Genomic DNA, 22,741 nt, shown 5'->3' with positions numbered 1-22,741 from the left:
CGCAAAGATCAGACACATCCTGTCTCAAAAAGATGCAGGAAAATTAGTCCATGCTTTTGTCACTTCCAGGCTGGATTACTGCAGTTCCCTCCTATCAGGCTGCTCCAGTAAGTCCCTAAAGACTCTCCAGCTGGTCCAAAATGCTGCTGCCGGCGTGTTGACAAGAACTGGTAGAAGAGACCATGTCTCTCCTGTACTGGCTTCTCTGCATCGGCTCCCTATCAAATTCAGATAGATTTTAAAATTCTCCTTCTAACATACAAAGTCCTCAACAATCAGGCACCTTCATACCTGACAGAGCTCATAGTCCCTTATTACCCAGCCAGAATCCTTCTTTCCCAGGATGCAGGGTTACTTGTGGCTCCTAGAGTTTCTAAAAGTAGAATGGGAGCCAGGCTCCCCTCCAGTGGAACCGTCTCCCAGTTTCAGTCCAGGATGCAGACATCCTCTCTATGTTTAAGAGCAGACTTAAGACCTTCCTTTTTGATCAGGCTTATAGTTGGGCTGCTTAGGCTGGCCCTTGTACCTCCCTCTCTTTCCTCTCTGTCCTCTGTATTACACATAAATCATATTCATATATGTTATTAACGCGTCTTCTTCTCTGGAGCCTTTGGGCTCCCCCACATCCCAGATTCCAGGTGCAGCTGGAGGAGGCTACAGACCTGAAGAAGCTCAAGCTGCCACCCGTAGCATATCTGTCTTTGTCTCTGCCCACTCTCCTGCTTTCTTTCCCCCCAACCGGTCAAAGCAGAAGGCCGTCCCCACTGATCCTGAATCTGCTCGATGTTCCTGCCTGTTAAAAGGAAGGTTTTCATCGCCACTGTTGCAGGATGTGCTTGATCCTGGAGAATTGTTGGGTGTAAATTCATTGAAGGAGTGTGGTACTGGACCTGCTCTACTTGTACAGTGTCATGAGATAACTTTTGTTGGGATTTGGCGCTATACAAATAAAATTGACTTGACTTGACACTGTTGCTGTTTCTTACAACAAGAAGGTTCCGGTTTAGAGCCCCGGCTCCATCACAGGATCTTTCTGTGTGGAGTCTCCATGTTCTCCCTGTTCCTGTGTGGGTTCTCTCTGGTACTCCAGCTTCCTCCCACAGTCCAAAGACATCAAGAGGGGACGAGGCTGATTGATACTCTAAATTGACTGTAGGTGTGACTGTGAGTGTGAATGGTTGTTTGTCTCTATGTGTTGGCCCTGTGATAGACTGGTGACCTGTCCAGGATTTAATATCCCTCTTGCCGAAGGCTGCTGGGATAGGCTTCACCCCCCCACCCCCCACCCCACCCATGCTTGACAGGATAAGCAGTAGAAAGTGTATGGATGGACAGATGGATGGATATGTACATAAGGAAGAAATCTCCATGCTTCATCTTTAATACCTTATGAGACAATAATACAACATCAGATATACTAATATACATTTTTCAACCTTCATATCAATTCTCTGATAACCATTTGACCCCCTATTTAAAATCAGGTTGGGATTGTTGAGTACAAGTGATTTATTCTGAAAGCTGAAACCGGATGTGGAGGTGTTGGTGATATCCTGTGACTTCACGCAGAGAACCCCTCCCTTTCCCCATTCACTCCGGTGCAGTTTGACACTGAAAGGTAAAGATGTGAATTCTCACTGCGACTCGCGCATCTCTGAGCAGATACTCGGGCGGGCAGGCTGACCCGCAGCCCGGTAAACCGGACACCGTCCTGTGGAACGAAGATCCCCCCGAGCAGCCCTGGACTCTGGTGGTCTGCAGGTGAGACCAGTGTCGCCTGTTGCTCGGAGCCCATCTCTCTCTCTCTCTCTCTCTCTCTCTCACACACACACACACACACACACACACACACACACACACACACACACACACACACACACTCCCTCTCTCTCTCTCTCTCTCTCTCTCTCTGGCTCTCTTTCTCTGGTTCTGCTGCCTTCATTCAGGTCTTGTTTTGCACCACAGAATCGTCTCAGGTGGATAGGAATCATCTGCCGTGTTTCACCTGCAGGCCTGTTGAGTACCTGACAGTCGGTGTTTGTCCTGAAGCTGATCTGGTGTCAGCAGTTCAGGAAGGCTCATGGTGATGCGTGATGTTTTCTCAGGGAACGTCCAGCCAGACGCCATTTGGGGGGGGCAGTAATTTCATGTGTTTATTGGCTCGGTTTCACTGTCTGGCAGTTTCAGCCAATATGATTGTCAAAGTGAAAACCAACCATTAGATCGGTGGACAAAAGCATACACAAACGGCACTGAAACACCAACTTACACTGGCCTCGTCTGCAGTTTTCTCGCCGTTTTTTTTCTGGTCAGAATGCACCGCAGAGGGCGGCAGCGGCTCGTGCGGACCCTTTACAAAAGTTGCAAGTGCTGGTATGTGTTTTTATTGTTGGCCGAATGATTATGTCGCGTCTGCAGGCTTTGAATCTTAGCGGGATTTCACAACAAATCACGGTAGTTTTAGCAAAGAATGATGTAATTAATTGAATCTATAAATTATTGTACGGGGTTCTGGGTGACGTTCTTTTTTATTTGTGAGACGCACCGGCGGGCCACAATTCTGCCAGTAAGACTGGAAAAGCTGTGGAGAACGCGTTGTTTTAAAAAATCTAATTGCTGTCTTTTCTTCCTCTGTTTGTTCAGTCATAGAAACATCAGGATGGGCTTCGTCTGTCACGTGATTTAAATGGATGAGATGCATGCGGCATTTAAATAGCTGAGAACGTCCCAGACTACAGGTGTAAATACACACACACACACACACACACACACACACACACACACACACACACACACATATATATATATATATATATATATATATATATATATATATATATATATATATATATTTGGCCAGCTCTCTGGTGTTCACTCCTTAATTTCAGTGATTGAGAGGGTTCTTAATCTTTAATGGAGCCTGGTATTATATTTGGGTGGGGGAACATGGCTGGAATCCCCCCAGACTGATTAAGTGCAATTCTATGGTGCACAGCCAAGATGGAAGAGGTCGATCTTCACATTCATAAAATCTATTTTTTTAATGCACGAAGATTTTAAAATGTACAGAACTGTTAGAGTTTTAGTGTATCATTCTGTAATCACAATAATTACCTTCACAGTAACATCTTCAGTAATTCTTCCACCTGATGAGAGGATCTTCATTGCCACCAAATTCTCATGATGACTCACGTTAGCGCAGGAAAAAACAATCTTCTATTGAATGAGTGTAAATGAGTGTATTACAACCAGCAAGATGAGCAGCAGCAACTGAGATACATCCCTGTCTGAATATGAGATTAAAATGAGGAGTTGTTGATGAGCGTTGATGATCATCCGTGGTATGTCAGGGGTCTGGGGGTGCATTTCATTAATGTGGAAGAAGTGTGGTTGATGTTGGAGACACTGTCAGTGTGAGAGGTTGGGCTGGATTCAGAACATCAAGGCTGTGAAGAAGAAAAGATGCACCAGGATCTTAAAGCTTTCCTTCAGCTGAACTGTGAGCTTCTCTAAGTTCTGTCATGAAATGTAAAGGGGAAAACATTTCATTTCAAGGCCAGATTTACACTATTTGGACAACCTAGGTCATGTTTGTTTGTTTGTTTTTTATGATGATGAAGTACAAGTACTGCTGGGTCGTATTTTGTAAAGCTCTAGTTAAAACTGAGCAACCGTTGAGCCCCCCCCCCCCCCCCCCCATTTACAGACTTTCCAAAACATGAATACTTTCAGTCAGCAACAAACTGAACTATTTTCAGAGCTTTGCACTCAGATCTGTGCAGATGGGCAGCATCGAAGTCATGTGTTTCTCCTAATGTATGTACTTATCATCAGCTCCATCCTGTATCAGTGAGGCTGATCAGCCTCCATCCCTACGCTGAGACACTCGAAACGCTCCCTCTCCTATGATGAGCTCCTGATATAATGTTAATGTGGACCAGACAAGATCTGCACATTCTCTGCTGAACTGATGAGAAACAGACATGAATCAAGAGCGTGACCGGTGGCAAAATAGTGCAAAGGTGAGCAGTTCCCCAGATGAGTGACACGTTGCTTCCCCAGTGCGCCGACACGTGGAACCTGTTAGGATGCCATCATTGAATAACATCACGACCAGCTAGCAAACAGATGCTGTCTTGTCATTTCCGCTTATCTACATTTTGTATATGTACAGTATGTGTGTATGTATATGTACAAATATTGCAAATATCCCTAATATTGAATTGGCTCCACGAATCCAGTGCTACTCTGTATTCGGTACTTTTCACTTAAGCTACATTGATAATCTTGTTGTTGTTGTTGTCGTTGATGATGATGATGATGATCTCGTTGTTTTGGCTGCTCTGGCCAGTGAAACCGGCTGCAATCATAAACTTCTCATGGAGAAAATGTTGTGTCTCGGGTGCCAGTGGAATCAAGCAGACAGGATCAGCAACACCAGTGTTCACTGGTGCCATGTTTTAGTCCAGCAGTTGTTCTCTGTGTTGGTGTCAATGGTTCCGAAGGAGAACCAGCTGGCTGCCACATAGTGCTGGATAGGATGTGGGATAGTGATGGCTTCAGCTACCTGCTGCTGCTGCCGCTGCTGAAGTGAAACTCACAGGACAGGACAGTAAGCTCAGGTATTTGAGAGCCCTAAGAAAATCACGCACAACCGTTGACCTTTAGTTAGGACAGAAATATTGATTACTGCCCATTTATTTCAATGAGATTATTTTCTCAGATGTCATTCCTGGTCACGGCAATTTACTGAGTGAACAGATCTGGGCAATCCATTGAAATATTCGACAAAGCAGAAGTGATACAATTCTTCCAGCCCTGCTTTTTAATCTGTTCTACTGAAAAGAACAGACCACTGATGTGTTGGGGGACCGGAAGTACCTCCTGCCAGCACAATGATAATGTGATAGCGAGCTCCTCCTTTCTCAGGAAACCCTGACTGCAGGTGGAAACCAGCCTGTTGGCCTCAAATCTGAATCCATAGGATACCAGAGTTCCATTCACAATGGAATTATTTCTGTATTGTGAGTTTAGTTTTGTGTAACATTTATATGTGTTTGACTGTCCTGGTGTCATTTAGACAAATCTAGTCATCATAAAACCTATGGGCGAGAGGTGGGGTTCACCCTGGACAGGTCACCAGTCCATCACAGGGCCAACACATAGAGACAGACAACCATTCACACTCACAGTCACACCTACAGTCAATTTAGAGTATCAATCAGCCTCGTCCCCTCTTGAACCCACACAGGTACAGGGGGAACATGCAGACTCCACACAGAAAGATCCTGTGTCCAAGCCGGGACTTGAACCTGGAACCTTCTTGCTGTGAGGCCGTAGTGCTGACCACTGCACCACCGTGCGGCCCAGCTGTAACTCATAACCTAATTTTGTATCAAGACTTAGGATATAAATTCACTCACCGAACAGTTGGAGTTTGCTTACTCATCTTAGCGACGTTAGTGCAGCACAGATACTTTCCATGTCGATGCGTGTTTAGGACATTTCCAGAAACACGGGGGGAGGGGCAAGCTTGCTGTGTTTTTGTTTGGTATTTACAACGAACGTCGATGGAAGGGAAGTTAGGCAACAATGATTGGTGCACCTTTAAGTTATTTTCAAGAAAAACCTGATCATTGTAACTTCTGTGTCAACACAGGTGTTTGGACTCAGAAAAACCCGCCAATTAAAGCCAATTGACCCTGCTCACATTGCGAGGAGATGAAGTTCTTCGTGTTATCTCAAACGCAGTCACCGCACCGGAACAAAGTGATCAGTGTTGTCAAAACAGTAAAGGAGTGTAGCATCTTGGACGTCTATACCCTCAATGCAGTTGAAAGCTCTTTCCACTCCAGAAAAAAAACCTGGGCGTAAGTGGTGTTTTTTTGCCGGTGGGTAAGGGGCTTTAGAGACACTTATCGGGATGAGGTCTTCCCTCGAGTATCATCAGCTGCTGTCGGCTGATGTTTGCAATATTAATTGCTTGTCCTTCATCCTCAATCCCTTGTTTTCACATCATTAGTCATCGAAATTACAGTTATTCTGCTAAGAGCACTTTGCTGCAGTGACATTTCGTGATAACTTGGCTGTGGTCAGAGATACACTTACGGACATCTCACGTGTGGCCAACAGGACAGGATGGCGTACATGTGGATACTAACAGGGATGCATGTGACTTCATGTTACTGTAGAAAGAGGTGAAATTCTAACCAGTTGAAATGATGGACGGTGTTCACATTCTTAAAAACGCACAAACACACACACACACACACACACACACACACACACACCACATACTAACTCGAGCACATGGCACAAGAGTGAGATTGACCATCTTGTAATCAAAGGGAAGGACGCCATAGTGTCCTTGAGCAAGATATTGAACATCTAATTGCTCCTGATGAATATGTTGCTTCCCTGTGTGTGTGTGCGCACGTGTGCAGGACCTGAGAAATCTTGTATGTCTAATCTGGCTATTTTATCAAATAATAAAATATTATTATACAATATGAAATATTAGTCGCTAATAATACTCTTTTTAATTCAATTTATCTTAAGGACATAATGTTTTGACCCAGGATAACCAGTTCTAAGACTGCCGAGGGCAGAGTACTTGTGCTATGTCCAGTGCTCTTAATGTGTACTCAGCTGTGTTTTTGTGGCGTGTGTACACTGTATGTATGTAGCCTCATCATCATCCGTCCATCCATCATCCAAGAATAATTACTGGCTGAGTAGTTGTCGGTCAGTCATTTCCTTGCACCTTCGTTCCAATCGCAAAAACATTTCAGACAGTCTTGCAAAAAAATTCGGTAAAAGTAAGGGATGCACCGATGTGGAGTTTTTGGCTGATGTTGATAACTGATAAAAAAAAAATTCTTGTTACGACCGCCAACTGATATTTACCGATGTAAATATGATCTGTATTAAAGAAGTTCAAATTGTGTCCATTTGAAATTGGAAAGCAATGCCTATTTATTCCAAAACATTTTGAAAATCCTTGACATATTTGGTTCTCAGTGAATCTCTTCTTTTCTTTTCCTTTCACACTTGTTTTCAAGCCTCCCTCAATATCCAAGTAATAGCCCGTCCCTGTTTAAACAGAAAATGCATGTCAATGCAGTGGAAGGGTGGAGGCACTGCATACAGTGTTGAAACATACTACTAAATCAAAAATCCTTTGGATTGGATTTCTTTCTTTATTGCTTATCAAAGTCACTGGGACAAAGACCTCCTTCTGCAAGATAACAAAAAGTCCTGGGGTGAGCGAGTTCTGCAATGATCAGATGTTGTCAAAGGCACCAGCTATGGCGGTCGCTGTGTGTGAACAACTGAATTTTTGTGCGTGCAAAACAGCTCAGTGAATTTCAAAGTTGTCATCAATCCATTGAGCAGTAAGGCTTCACATGCTCTTCTGACTTCCATCAGAACTCCAAATGTCCAATGTAAAGGGAAATGCTGGAAAAGTAGCACCTACTCGGCAAGTTGTGGCAGGGATCAAGGTGCTCAATCAATCGGTGAAATCCTTGGTCCTCCACAATAGAAAATGGCTGGTCGTCAAGACCGATCATCTCCATTAGTTTATCCACGATGGACTTTGCCTTTGCGCTGTATTTTGTATATTTCTTTGCTTTGTCGAGTGCTTGCTGTAGCAGGCTTCCTTCTGTGGCTGGAGTGGTTTTTGGCGGTTTGCTGCTTGCTTCCTGAGACTTTGTAAATATCTCCTGGTGGTGCTTTGTAGTCTTGAGGCACTTGTTCTCGCAGGCCTTCGCCTGTTAAATTTGTTGTCTTGTTGTCTTCTGTGTTATTGTTAAGTGTCCCTGGGTGTCGTGAAAGGCGCAATATAAATCAAAATTATTATTATTCAATGATTTAACTCGGCTTCCCCCTTGCATAACTTCACACCTGCAAGTATTGTATATTGCAATTATTGTGTCTTCTTCTTTAACATGAAATATGCCCGGATGGCCAACATGCTGTCTCTTCCTTACCTCTGTACTCAGTGCATTGTCATGTCTTGCGATGGCGTGGTGCTCAACAAGTTTTGTCCTATTCCCCTCCCACCACACTCACACACAGACCACAGACACACGACACCTAACCAACACCTACCCCCACACACTCACTGTACCGCAGCAGCAAGAAGGCCCATATAGGCCTAAATCAACGGCTGTTCACATCAGAGAAGTTGGTAGCATCAGATCCACGCCGATGAATTAAAAAAATGACTAACGTCTGCCGATTCCAATTTGATTGCCGATATATCACGCACCCCTTGTAAAAGTATCTGCTGGCATATGTCAGGCTGGCAATCATTTATCAAACAAATGTATGAGATGAACTTGGCACACATTGGGTGTATGATGGTTTCCACACAAATCTTTGCATTTAACAATATGGACACGAGGGGCGGCACAGTGGTGCAGTGGTCAGCACTGTCGCCTCACAGCAAGAAGGTTCGAGCACGGGATCTTTCTGTGTGGAGTCTCCATGTTCTCCCTGTACCTGTGTGGGTTCTCTCTGGTACTCCAGCGTCCTCCCACAGAGAAAGCAGAAATGGCTAACTGGATACTGTAAATTGACTGTAGGCATGGCTGTGAGTGTGAATGGTTGTCTGACTTTATATGTTGGCCCTGCGATGGACTGGTGATCCATCCAGGGTGAACCCCACCTCTTTCGCCTGAAGGTTGCTGGGATGCTCCAGCCCCCCGTGACCCTTACCAGGATAAGCGGTAGAAAATGGATGGATGAATGGATGGAATATGGACATGAGCACAAACTTTGATAAAATCCCACCTCATGCCTCAGATTCAGTACATACATTTTCAACCCAGCGTGACCTGGCAGTGCAGCAGAGTAGTTCTTTTACCTCCTACACCAGTTTCCCTTTATAAATCACATTCAGCTCTAAATGTGGCGACATCTGTATGAACTTCATGCCACACTCACCCTTGACCATAAATAGCCTATGAAATGGCCTGAATTAATATTCATTCCTAGGCAAACCAAGGCAATTACAACAAAGAAATTCACCCAGTGTGAAATAGAAGTGCTTGTCGCAGAGGAGGATTTTACTTAGTGCCCAAAGTGCTGGCATCACAAATGTCAAATAGTATGCAGAGTGGCAGCATGTCAGGAAAAAATATATAAAAGAAGCCATCAGACATTAAAGTGCCAAAAAAAGATGATCATAATGACTGTGCATCAGTGTCATCTGCGGTTGTTGAGGAGTGCCGGAACTCTCACCACTTGATTGGAAATTTGCAGGAATTTTTGAGGAATCCCTCCCTCAGAGGCCAAGGGGGACACCTATATTTCCTCCTCCATTTCCGCCTCCATTGGTAAATCCCAACATTTATGTACCAATTACCAAGTATCTGAAAAGATACATGTGCAGCAATTAGCCTGATTGAAAATTACTGAGAGTTGTACTCAGTGGAAACCAGTGATTTTCATACGAACCTTTGCATAGCACCCATCCATCCATTGGCACATATCCTATGAAGGGCTGCAGGGGGGCTGGAGCCTATCCCAGCGAGTTCTGGGCGAAAGACGCAGTGTTCACGCTGGACGGGTCACCAGTCCACCACAGGACCAACACATCGAGACAGACAACCATTCACACTCACAGTCACACCTACAGTCAATTTAGAGTATCAATCAGCCTCGTCCCCTCTTGATGTCTTTGGGCTGTGGGAGGAAGCTGGAGTACCAGAGAGAACCCACACAGGAACAGGGAGAACATGGAGACTCCACACAGAAAGATCCTGTGATGGAACCGGGACTGGAACCTGGAACCTTCTTGCTGTGAGGCAACAGTGCTGACCACTAAAAACTAAAAAAAAATCACATCCTTTTGAATGAAAAACATTATAATATCAATATTGACCTGCCATCGTTGTGAGTGAGGCATGTCATGTGCTACGTTTTTCTTATTAGCCTGTTTATGTCAATGATTATCCCAACATGCAAGGAAGCTATTTGTTGATAATATCCAGAGCATAGACGACTTTATTGGTAATTCTACAAAAGTAGAATCAGATAAATAATTATTTTGCTCTCACAGAATTTGCATTTATTACCCCAAATTACAAGTTATTTTTTTCACGTGCAGCCAAGAGAGAAGCCGAGCAAACAACCTTTTTTTCACTGTAAAATTATTTCTGTCTATTTATGCAAATAAACTCCTCATACAGTGTGTGACAGTTAATATATTATTTAATGGTGGTGGATGCTGGGTAAGGGTAGTGATGAGGGAGCATAAAAGGTGGAAGTGGGTTTGGGGCCTAAAGCACAGACACAGCTGGGGCGTCACCGCCCTGCTCTCCTCTGCTCTCCTCTGCTCTCTTCTGGTCGGCTTCCATCCTCTTCATTTCAAAATCAAGACGTTTCATCTTCAGCTCTAATCTATTCCTCTCCACTTCTTTCTCCTATTCAGGCTGTTCCAAAGAGAAGTGTGTCATCATCTTTCTGTTTATGAGAAATCAGAAATGGGTTCTAAGTATCAAGGCTTTTATGTATCTCTTAAGAGCCCTAATAGATACGCTGAAACCCTTCCAGACGATCAGTTAGTGGTTCAAAACGATAAAAATCAGTGGTCATCGCTGCAGTTATGACCATTCAACACTAAACTAGAGGAAGTCAGTCCCAGGAACCAGCCACAGTGTAGGATTCAACTATAGATGGCTTTCAGTGTCAGAGATGGTTGTTGCGGTTGGTGTAGGTTCAGAGGGGAGGCTTCTGATCAGCCAGTTCACAGTCAGTGAAACCCCTGGTAGGCACAAACATTCATGTTAGCAAGCCACAATGCGAACAAAGATCTTGGACCGAACTCCCCAGCCTCAGTATTTTACCATTGATGAGGCTGTCTGGCTCGAATGCAATGAGCAAAATACTTTTTCCTTCTTTTGATGAAGTCACAGGTCCTGCATGCCTTTGTGAGTTGTCTGACCGCCTGATGCCCATCTCTGTCACTGAAGCAGCAACAGTTTGTGATTGCTGGGGGAGGAGTCAGTGAGTGTCCAGGACTTGAGTTTGAGCAGTTAGAGCTTTTTCAGTGAGGCAGTAATCCATCCTGGAGGTGCCGTACTAAACAAGAGGGCTTTTGTGTGTGTGTGTGTGTGTGTGTGTGTGTGTGTGTGTGTGTGTGTGTTATAACAGAAATTAAATACATTGAATTGAAATAAAATATGGCTTAATGGCTCATTGTTTATTTGGGATATTTACCTACTGTTATAAATATGTTATAAAAATAAATATAAATATCATATTTTAAAATATAATATTTTTTCAATGGAGGCAGCACAGTGGTGCAGTGGTCAGCACTGTCACCTATCAGCAAGAAGCTTCCGGGTTCGAGCTCCAGCACAGGATCTTTCTGTGTGAGTCTCCATGTTCTCCCTGTTCCTGTGTGGGTTCTCTCTGGTACTCCAGCTTCCTCCCACAGTCCAAAGACATCAAGAGGGGACGAGGCTGATTGATACTCTAAATTGACTGTAGGAGTGACTGTGAGTGTGAATGGTTGTCTGTCTCTATGTGTTGGTCCTGTGATGGACTGGTGATCTGTCCAGGGTGAACCCCACCTCTCACCTGAAGGCTGCTGGGATAGGCTCCAGCCCCTGCAACCCTTAACAGGAATAAGTGGTAGAAGAAGGATGGATGAATGTTTTCCAGTCAAGTTTTTTGATTAGAATGTGTTTTTTCTCAACTCCTTTTGCTACCATACGCATGTAGAACTGAGTACTTTAGATTAGAAACTTCTTTTTCTAATTCACTGCATTAATTAAACAAAGAGTTTATGGAGTTTTGGAGACAAGTCAGAACCATCAATGAGGTTTTCAAACCAAAATATGAACAGTCATGATTATAACCATGTGTTCGTCTGACACTTCCAGCTGGCAGGAACTAGTTTACGTCGGTGGAGTTCTGATCATACCCTCTGATGGACTAGTTCTGACTGTTGTGAGTGTTCTGTCTTAGTGAATGGAGCATTTGATTCCTTTTGTTATACCAACCCCCCAGAGCTGCAGTGTGCATACATGTCTGCAACTCAGTGTCCCTCACGATGCTGATGATGATGATGATGATGATGACTGTGAGGGTCATATCATTTACTCACGAGGGCATTCAGGAATCCCTCTTTGATACGGAAGCATCTGCATTCTCTGTGTCTTCCCTTTAATTTGCCCTCATTGTGATCAGTGAACAACAGTGGGAGGTTTTATAACCCAGACCAGAGTTCCTTCAGATACTGGAGAGATAAACTGAACTCTTGAGGGGGCGTTGCTTAAGACCCTCTGACCTGACACAGGAGATAAATCTCTGTTGCGCTCAATGCTAAAAATTCCCCAGCTGAATCTTTCCTTTTACACTGCAGTTGGTTGGGAGCTGTAGCTCATGGTATGTTTAATATACAGAACGAGTCCCAGTTGTTAACAGGCAGAGAACTGAAATGATGTTGATGAAGGGGGAAAAAAAACACTTCAAGGGAATGTAAAAACTCTGCAATTTCAGTATCCGTCAATCTTTTCTAATGCAATATTTCAAAATGCATGTTGATCATGACTTCAGGCAGGCTGCAGCAGAGCCAACACGCACTGGCAATCAATTATAATGATAAACAACAGATCTTGATCACCTTAAAACACTGAATATGGGATTAGATCATTTTAATTAAAAAAAACAACAACTTTTATTTGAAGTTTGGTAAATAAAAATATTGGTGTCAATAAACAACCGTTTACTACCAAATTTCAAATGGTTTCAAGTAAATATGTCGAACAGGGGTGGCTCAAAATACATTCTGCAGCATTTCTGAAGAGGGATTGAAGGTTAGGATTGTTACGGCACAGGATTTATATGTGATGTATTATTCAATGGCCACTCGTGCGTCAGTGTGACGAGATGGCACCCTAAAAATCTCATGAGCTTGACTCATTCAGGTACAGGACTGAGCTGTGGGAAGATTGCACACCAAACACAGAAAAGGGAACTTTGTTATTTATGACTCTAGTCCGTCAGGACCAGACGCATCTGCAAGCTGTTGAAATGCATAACAGTTTTGCAGATTATTGAACTCAATTATATTCTCAATCAAAAAATGCAAACTAGGGGTGGACGATATGGGGAGGGGGCTTAAAGAGACAGGAGCTGTCACGTCTTGTGTCACACCCAGGATGAAGTGAAGGGCTGGAGTAAGATGAATAAGGCTTCTTGAATCATGACAAGCTTCTCCAGTGGAATCCCAGAATAGAAATGAAAAGCTGCAAGTGAGCAAAATGAACGTAGCAGCCGGTCACTGTGTTTTTTAACCAACGTGGCTCAAACAGAAGGAAACGGAATGTTTGTTTCAGCTGTGGTTTGATCCGCATTGGTTGCTCTGGGGATTATTTCAGGCAGCGGGATGGTGTGTATGAGTCAAATAAACAACATCTGTGTTCATGATGGGGAAGGAGCATGTCACCCAGTCCAAAAGTGTGACTTGACATTCATTGATAAGAATTTACATTTTCCTTGAGCTCAATAAGTATTGGATTTTAATAGGGATATATATTCTGGAATTAAGAAGGAGTAGGTTTTAGAAGGAAGGATTTAGAGAGGAACGAGTTGTAAATTTGTGGTGTATTTCTTTTCTGCTCTAACCATGTCGGACACATATCTAGCAGTGCATTTTGCATGCATTCATACATATGTGGAAGGGGTTCTTTCTGCTTACAAGAAGGAAAACCCATTTGTCACAGAAGCACAATGTGACTCAAACGATAAAGGTGTTTTGTACTGTAGGACAGGACTGTTGGTGAAAGACGCAGTCGGAAAAACAGTCGAAACTTTCAAGCTAATCAATCCCAACTCTGTATGGCAGCACTTTACAAAAACGTTTTTAGTCACGCTGGTTTTCAGCCTGCCCAACACTGACAGACTGAGAGTTCCCATCTGCTGTTGGATGGATTGGCATGAAAAAGACTTTTCATGGTTCACTTTCCATCCTCCTCCCAAGCGAACCCAGTGCCGGTTCTGTGCTGGTGCCAGTTTGGTTTGTTCATGGACTCTGCTCCTACAGATGAGAGTCACATCTGTACATCGCTGTATAAAGGTTTCAAACTTCTGTGGTGGAAAAGCAGGTGAATCTACTTTGGTGATCCCCTCAATTCATTCCCTTCAAATCAAATCCCAGTTAAAGGTTTCATTCATTTATTCACTAAATAGAGGGCCGCTACTCATAGCGTGTACCTACATCTGTCATTGGCTGTTTCTTCCAGTTCCTCACTCTGAACAGAGAGGCTGTAAACTGCAGATTAGACAATTTTCAAAACGTATACAATTGTCATTATCTTTGACTGATATTGTGATTGCAATGATGTTGAAGGGAATGTTCATTTCTACACGATTATTCTCATTTTCATTTAAAACTGGGGTCTGCATCCAAGGAAGATGTTTTCTTAAGTCTGTAGAGGATGAGACATAGGCAGGATGTCTCTGCAGCACGCGGATTTCATTTATTACGACATATTGAAAAACAATAGTTTTCCTAATATTACACCCTCCTGTTTTGCTCAAAATTGCCGTGAGTCATATTGGGATTAATTTTGCATCCGTAATTCAGATTGCTACTCTGCTCAATAGGAAATTATGAACTATGTAAACAGCTGAGACTTAGGAAATCATCCATGCAAATGCAACTAATATAATTTGATACCCTACAAATATACGAAAACCCAATTTTGATATCATCAAATATCAGTCTTACCATCCGTTCAATGTATTTTGTAATTCTAAACACAGCATCTGAAGTAACTGTATTCAACAAACATACAAGTCCACAGAAACTGAAAGATGAAACAATAAATTGATGATAATACCTAGAAGTCTGTAAAAACCTACATGGTGAACCCGACCATAAACCTCTCCAGCTGTGTTTGAAGTGTATTGTCTGTAATTGTGGATCCACATGCAGCTTTTTCTTTTTTCTTTTTTTTACTGCCTTTGTGTTGCGACTCGTCCTATTGAACACACCCATCGAGCTGAGATCACGATGAGGTGGTTTTAATGAACAGTAGAAGATCAGGTCTCTTTAAGAGAATACAATGCCTGTTTCCAGACAGCAGCAGGTTTGCCTCCTGTGGCTTGTGGCAGCCGCTGGAAAAACAGCATAATGTGTCTCCTCCCTGCCTTCATGGCTGTTGCTGGATATGATTTCTACCTAGAACAGACAAATGGGAGATGATAACAAGAGATAGAGACATCGTGGCAGGGTCCGTCTATTTGCTGGGTCTGAAGAAGAGCGGGTTCTATGGTTTCTTGCTCCTTAAAGTCTATCAGAAAGAACGGGTTTCAAGGTAAAATTAAATGCATCACTGACTGTGCACCTTTAGATTTGGTAGCAAATACAGTAGCAGATACAGGACACAGAGTAAAGAACAGGCTTGTATGTGAAGATGAGGGAGAAGGATTCTTCCAGCGTCTGTTCTGATTGTGAAGCTCTCAGGTTGCAGTTCCACAGTCTCTTCCCTCTGTGACGTGTTTTTATCAACTGTGACTCTCGACACTCCTTTATCTCTGGAATGTCTTGGGATCATTCGGAGGCAGAGGAGCTCCTCACCTTTGATTACCGTTTTATGAAGTGTGTGATTGTTCTGGAAAATTTAGCCCTCTCGTGCAACTTTTTAAAGGGACAGCTAATCCTGCTGAAAATAGAAAACTGCCTCTTTTCCAGCTGTCAGAGGATGACCTTACCTTTATGCTGTATGTCATGTTTGATGCAACAATCGCACGGGCTGGCTGCTGCATTGATAACTGCCGTGCTATGTGCAGTCTATAGGCTGTATAAAAGTTTCATGTAGCTGCAGTGTTTCTGGGTTAACAGGACCAACCTGGTTGACAGGGTTGTTTGCCATTATACATGACATCATCATCATTTTGCGTGAGATAAATGCCGGAAAGTTTCGTGTTCCAGGTGTCAATCAATCCATCTTCAGTGGCTTATCCGAAATCAAGTAGTGATAGTGGCAACTCAAGTTTCCTTTTCCCTGGCCATATCAAACAGCTCTGACTGGGGGATCCCGAGGCGTTTCCAGGCTAGAGTAGAGATATGGTCCCTCCACCTAGTCCCCGGTTGGCCCCATGGCCTCCTCTCAGCTGGACAGGCCTGGAGCACTTCCCTAGGGGGGCACCCAGGTGGCATCTTAATTAGATACCTGAGTCACCTCAACTGGCTCCTTTCGACACAAAGGAGCAGTGGTTTTACTCCTGTCCGTCACAGATGAATCCGCCTGTCACCTTATGGCTGAGGTAGACCCCAGCCACTCTCCAAAGGAAAGCCACTTCAGCTGTTTGTAATTGCGTTCTCGTTCTTTCGGTCATGATTTCCCATTTCCAACCAGTCATGAAATTTCCCAGGTGTCATCACCTCTAATCCGAGGTGGACCTCGTGAATTTGCTTGGTTACCAGAGTCGTTTGATTCCGGATTCAGTCCAGCTTGTAGCCACGGTAAACAAAACTAGTTGTTTGTATGTGTTTTCGGTCCAGTGCGAAAAGGAAAGGGTATGAAATAAACCAAATATCAATCGTTGTTGTCTCAAGTTGCTCTCACAAAAGCTCTTTCAACAAGTTTTAATGTTGGTCAAGTTGAGGCTTGATACTCTTGTCAGTGGCTCATTAGGAGTCTCATGGACTTCACCCCAATGGTCTGCAACAGCAAGTCACTTTTCAAAATGTTTACAGTTTTTAACACTTTTGCTGGGTAATTCAGTAAAACGATCATCCTTCAGTACAATGACAGAGAATTACATGGATGTGTCTCCAAGTAAAGGGAGCAGCATTGATTTGAAACTGCCAGTTACTGAATCGCACAGATAAGTGTCAGTACCTGAAGAAGCCAGGATGATGACCTCAAACAGAACAAAAAAAATGTCACATTAGAATGAATGTACTGGAGGGTATTCCACTAACCTTATTTTCTCATCTTTTGTTTTAGGTCTCAGCATGATCTTATCTGTCGACCCTCCAGTACCTCCTCTGGGTGGACGCTGAGGACCAGTCGCTGCTATGCGATGTGTGTAAGGGACCAAGAGTGGTGTAGTGACCCCAGGCGGGATGCTGCTGACGGCCGGTCAGTATGACTCTGCTGGACTTGTGGCTGTCGCGCTCCCTCCCCATGTGCCTGCTCCTTCAGAGCCTTGTTCTCATGGCCCTTTGCTTCCCGTCGGCCAGCATGTGTCCAAAGGGATGCATCTGCCAACGCGACCCCCATCTCCACGGTTTCAATGTCAGCTGCAGCCAGAGTCGGCTCAAAGAGATCCCCCCAAGCCTCCCACTTGACACAGTCCTGCTGAGGCTGGACCACAACCAGATAGGCGCTGTACCTGATCAAGCCTTTCATGGACTCCGGCTTTTGAGGGAACTCAACCTTTCTTACAATGCAGTGGAGACGTTGGGGGAAGGCGCCTTCAGTGGCATAGAGGCAACATTACAAGTGTTGGACCTCTCCCACAACCGCATCACTAGCGTACACAAGGATGCCTTTACTCGGCTCAAAGCCCGCATCATTGTGGATGATAACCCCTGGCATTGTGACTGCGCCCTCCAGCAGGCAATTGGTGGAATGGCCCACAACCACGAGGCTGCTGCCCGAGTTCTCTGCAGGAGTTCAGAGCTTCGAGACCAGGAAGGACGACCCTTTTTGGCAGTGGATACTGACCTCTGCAACCTGGCCAAAAGGACCACAGACTACGCTATGCTGGTGACTATGTTTGGTTGGTTTGCCATGGTTATTTCATACGTGGTCTATTATGTCCGTCAGAACCAGGAGGACGCCCGACGACACCTGGAGTACCTCAAATCTCTCCCTAGCAAGCCCAAGAAACCTGATGAAGCTGACGACATCAGCACTGTTGTCTGACAGCGGGGCCAACGTGACTGTATCCTACACAAACGCAAGGAACACCAAAATGATTATTCAACAGGACCCACATTTGTAGTGTTTACCAGCTCAAACTTCTAGGTGATATGAGCATCAAAATGACGTAGAAATATTTGTATGTTGGAAGTAACATTGTATGTCCTTACTAGGGTTGGTGCATGACTGGACCTGAGATGAGAAGAGAGGCAACCAAGTCTAGGAATCTATACCAACATCTTCTTTTCAAAAAACAAAAAAAACAACAACAAAAAAAAAAAAATCTTAAGGAGTCTTGAAAAATTTGAATCTCAGGTTTAAATATTGACAAGGTTTTTTTAGATGAAAATTTGGAATGTTTGACAAAAATATATTTTTAAGGCACCCTTTCCTTTCCCAGAGCCCAAATGTTTCCATCTGTAATTCCATTGTAAGGAAACTATATTTTATTTATCCCGTTAAAACCACAAAGTGCAAGATATTCTGCTGAGAAATGTTCTGATGAATAGATTCTGATGGAGACTATTTCGTCCAAATATTGTGTAATATTCCAGACCATTCAATCCTTTGAGACCCCAATCAAGTTATCACTCAGATCCCCCTGCTTCTGCTGTGGTGGCTGTCTTTATACAAACAAGATTTAAAAAAAAAAAAAAACAGAAAAATGATAAAACTTCCACTATAGAGAGAAGCAATCGCTGAAAATGTAATGAATGTCTTTGCACTGTGGTAACATAGACTACTGGAGCTGGAAGTCCATTTCTGCCAGAAAAGAGAACAATAAATAAAATGTCAGTGATGATGAAAATGATGTTCATTGAAAGTCAAATTATTATGTCTTTGGTGTTGAAGAACTGAATTAAGTGTTTTGATCACGATTGACGATGAAAGCTGAAACTAAAGAGGTCTGTTGCAGGTCAAGGTTGTCCAGCAGAGGGCAGCATACTGACTGACCAAAAGGTCATATTCATTACAATGCGTGTTGTCACTCAGCTGGTTGAGTCCAATGGAAACAAATCTTCCTTTTATCGTCTCTCCCAGTACGACGTGTGGTGTTTTTTATTATCTCAAGTATTTATGTCCTGGAATTTATCTGATACTTTGTTTTCAGGTGTTGACTCTCTCTTTGAGTCTCCATTTGCAGAAAATCCAAATGAATCTTTGAACGTAAGGCCGACTTGTACAAAAGAAAGAGGGGTTTACCAATGTGGAACCACAAGAAACCTGATGCCTGTGTTCTTTACTTGAGGGAGCTGGTTAGTGAGATTCTACAGCCATGCGAGCTGCGCTCCCATCTGGAAACTAAACATGGATAATATTCAGCGAAAGATATTTAGATTTCAAATTGAACCACAAAACTCAGGAAATCTTTAGGAAAAGCTGGCGGTAGATTACCAAAGCTAGATAAGCCTTTGTAGGTGAACTGTAAACTGATTGCAGGGCGATAGCTATGTACCATGAGGAGACCGGTTCCTGAGTTAGTGACTCAGTTACAGTAGCCAAACATACTCACTTGCCTAACGTGATTGCGCCATTCTCATCAGGTTTGACAGGCCAGACCTGCCATTTTTTTGTTGTAAAAGTACAGCGCAGCAGCTAACTAACATTAGCTGGCGTTAACTCAACTAAATGTCCAATGGAAAAAAATATTCAATTTAAAGATAAATACAGGATTTATTAGCTTAAATATTCTACAGAATCCATAGTTATTATCACATATCAAATGTCAGAAAGACTGAACATTGTAAAGTGTCTCTCATACTACCCTTACGTGACCATGACTGGCTAAATTAGCCCCAGAACCAGATGTCTCCTATTCACTGTTCGGTGATCAATTGCAAACGTAAATGAGTATCTATTAAACCTACAGGCCATAACTCCCACATCAGCTTCTCTTGCTCAGTAGAAAATTTGAATTTACTGCTGAATTTTGCAAAGACATACGGTGCACTGGCAAACATCTCAAAGAACCTGCTCATTTCGCTGGGTGGAGCATAAGCCAGTAAAAATGCCCCCCCATGAGATACTTGTGTATTAATAATGTCCTTCTATGCGTCACAAGTGGCAACATATCTGGATTTAACCATCCCATTGTTCTCTCTTTACATATAATTTCAGCCTACAAGTAATTATATTTTTCTCCTTCCTTACATTTTTTTCTATATTTTTCTTTTTGTGGCGGTAATGGACTTCCACGTGATTCTGATTGGCCAGAGAGTTATTTTAAGTCAAATGTGATGCTGGATCAGATTTTTTTGTGTGTTTAAATGCGTGTGAAACTTTAATTTACAGATGTAAAATGTTACTATTGAGCAAGAATACTTGAAATGGGGGTCCCCAGATTGTTACAACTTGGGGTTCCGAAAAGTTCTGTGGTCTGAAAGCCTTTGAGTGATAAACCATGCACAGTTCCTGGTCACCGGTTCTGATAAACTTCCACATGTGCCATTCAAATGAATTCTGTCAGAAAACCTCTTGACTTGAAAATCCAGCCGACTCATTCATTATAGAAAAGTGATAAACATCCAGTTTACAAATTCGCTGGTTAAAGTTTGACCCTCTTTACTTCCCGTAAGTGTATGTACATAGTTGATCCGTGCTATGAGGAAATATGAGCAACGTTAAAGCTCAAACTTGAGCATTTAAAGCTAAGTTTACTACCTAATAACTCATGTTTAGCCAGATTAGCTGCAGCAGGTAGACCTGGACCGCAATAGTAGCTAATACAGGTCATCTAAATTTTGATATGTCTCCACAACAAAGCCTTTGGGGAATAATGTTGCCTTTGTTTTTCTATTCAGAATAAGTTTGATAAACCAGTCAATAGTTTGTCCTATGGTCACTTTGTGTTAAAGTAAAAGTGCACACGCCCCAAAGGTGGCCCTATAAGCCAACCAGCAATTCACAAATTCTTGATAGATATTTGGAAAATAACAAGAGAGAAAAAGGTTAAGATGCTATAATGATGTAAATGATGTAAAATATAAATTATATTAAAACATGTATCGAATATTTGTCTGCCTTGCAATTATATTTTTGAATTAATGTTCATTTTTTTACACGTTATGAACATTCATGTTACATTTATCAAAAATGGAATGTTACACTATCTGTCATCTTACAACAACAACAACAACAAAATATATACTTTCAGGTTGCATGTTTTAAAACTATACCAGCGTTTAATCTTATTTTTAAGTACTTGAACTCCGAACTAAAAAAGCCTGTTCAATGAAAACTTATGAAAACCTCTATGCGCTTATTTGGGAAGTAGGACAGATGTCTAATTCATGTAGCAACTTAATTTTATCAGCTGAAAAGTGACACCAGTAACGTCCTGTGGTCTTCTCAGCATGAGCTGCTCAGCAACACCACACCGCTGTGACTACATCTCCCATCAGATCTGCTTGTGGTGATTCACACTGAACATTAGTGCTTCGTACCTCCTGCTGCGTTTTTACGTGTGTTTTATAATTTTAACTGACCAGCTATTTAGCACTTTTTGAAAGGAGGAAGTTCTGTACTGTCTCTAAAATCAGCAATAGTACAATAGGATTAGAAATCAAGCAAATTAAATTGAGCTGCTACTGATGGAGCGCCACCTTCCAGCAGCTGGTGTTCTTGTCTGAGGTGCTCTCGGGAATAACAGAAATGTTCCCATTTTAGCACTGGTCTCTGCATTTTGAGACTGAATATGTCATTGTGTGTCGACAAGACCCTTTAAAATATTTCTCCCAATTGAATGACCAAAGTCACAAATTCTTCGACTCAAAGAATTTCACAATGTTTGAAACCTCTAGTTTGGCTGGTGCCGAGAGGGTTAGCAGCTGCAGGATTCACACACCAACTGGTTTCTGCTCTGTCGATGGATTATTATTAGGAGGGGAAAACAGAATGATAGTTTTCTTTCTCCTTGTCAGAGACATGTTTGGTCTATTGATCTTCTCTTTGTCTTGCTGTACTATCACAGCGTGGCACCCTCACAAAACAAACAAGGGATGCTGTCCCTGGTTGATAGCTCTCTCTCTCCCTCTCTCTCTCTCTCTCTCTCTCTCTCTCTCTCCCTCCCTCTTCTTAAATACATTTTAAATGAGAAATGTCACTGGGGGAATAAAAAAATGTGCATACATATGTACAAGGTCCAAAGTCCTGTTCAAGCTCAAATGAAACCTTGTTGTGGTCTAGCCACCTCAATGTGGAACTCCAGTCTCGGTAAAGGTGATGGTTGTTAGTGTACATTTGGAGGAGAGGATGACAACAGTCCAGTAGGTTGAAGAACAGAAATGGCACCACTAAATCAAAGGGGAAAACCAAAGTTCCTCTGGAACTCAAATGTCAACATGGCTTGGTTTCATCCACCAAACAAGACTAACCTGTTCCGGCTTCTGGTCAGTGCTCACTCTGCAGAGGTATGGTGGTGGTTTTGTTAGTAGAGAGACAGTCAACCCATTCATCATCCATTTTCTACCGCTTATCTTGTTAAGGGTCACGGGGGGGGGGGGGGGGGGTGTCTAGAGCCTATCCCAGCAGCCTTCGCGCGAGAGGCAGGGTTCACCCTGGATGGGTCGCCCGTAGATAGTCAACCCGTTAGAGTGTAACTGTGCGTTCACACATCGACTGTTGATGGTGTCAAGTGAAAGCCAGTGCCTCTTGGTGGCGAGCAGTGGTATGGCTGCTGTTGGTGCATCGCTACTGGTTTAGCTGTCGGTATGCAATCCAGACAACTTTATGGTAATGACCTGTGACATATGACTTCCCATCAGAATCCATTTTAGAAAATCTCAACAAACTGAATAAAGTTTAGTTCCAAAGCACCAGGAGAAAAAAGCAAAAATCAAGCATGAAGA

General features: G+C 43.0%; 1 protein-coding gene across 5 annotated transcripts; it reads left to right on the top strand.

Moving 5' to 3' along the window:
* Nucleotides 1-1,581: 1,581 nt before the first annotated feature.
* On the top strand, nucleotides 1,582-22,380 carry lrrc3b (leucine rich repeat containing 3B). Of its 5 annotated transcripts, none has more exons than XM_086194089.1 (3): nucleotides 1,582-1,761; nucleotides 2,644-2,740; nucleotides 16,974-22,380. In XM_086194089.1, the coding sequence occupies exon 3, from the start codon at nucleotides 17,115-17,117 to the stop codon at nucleotides 17,895-17,897; it is 783 nt and encodes a 260-aa protein (XP_086050215.1). In that variant the 5' UTR covers nucleotides 1,582-1,761; nucleotides 2,644-2,740; nucleotides 16,974-17,114; the 3' UTR covers nucleotides 17,898-22,380. The 5 variants fall into 5 exon arrangements, with proteins under 5 accessions (XP_086050215.1, XP_086050214.1, XP_086050213.1 ...); XM_086194087.1 differs by lacking the exon at nucleotides 1,582-1,761 and adding an exon at nucleotides 1,991-2,373 and having other exon boundaries at nucleotides 2,644-2,738; XM_086194088.1 differs by lacking the exon at nucleotides 2,644-2,740.
* The last annotated feature ends 361 nt before the right edge of the window (nucleotides 22,381-22,741 follow it).

Source organism: Aulostomus chinensis, chromosome 22 (assembly GCF_037954235.1).
Source record: "Aulostomus chinensis isolate RoL2024-O1b breed Wild chromosome 22, RoL_Achi_v1.0, whole genome shotgun sequence".
Taxonomy (NCBI): domain Eukaryota; kingdom Metazoa; phylum Chordata; class Actinopteri; order Syngnathiformes; family Aulostomidae; genus Aulostomus; species Aulostomus chinensis.
This window is presented reverse-complemented; position numbering and strand designations above follow the sequence as displayed.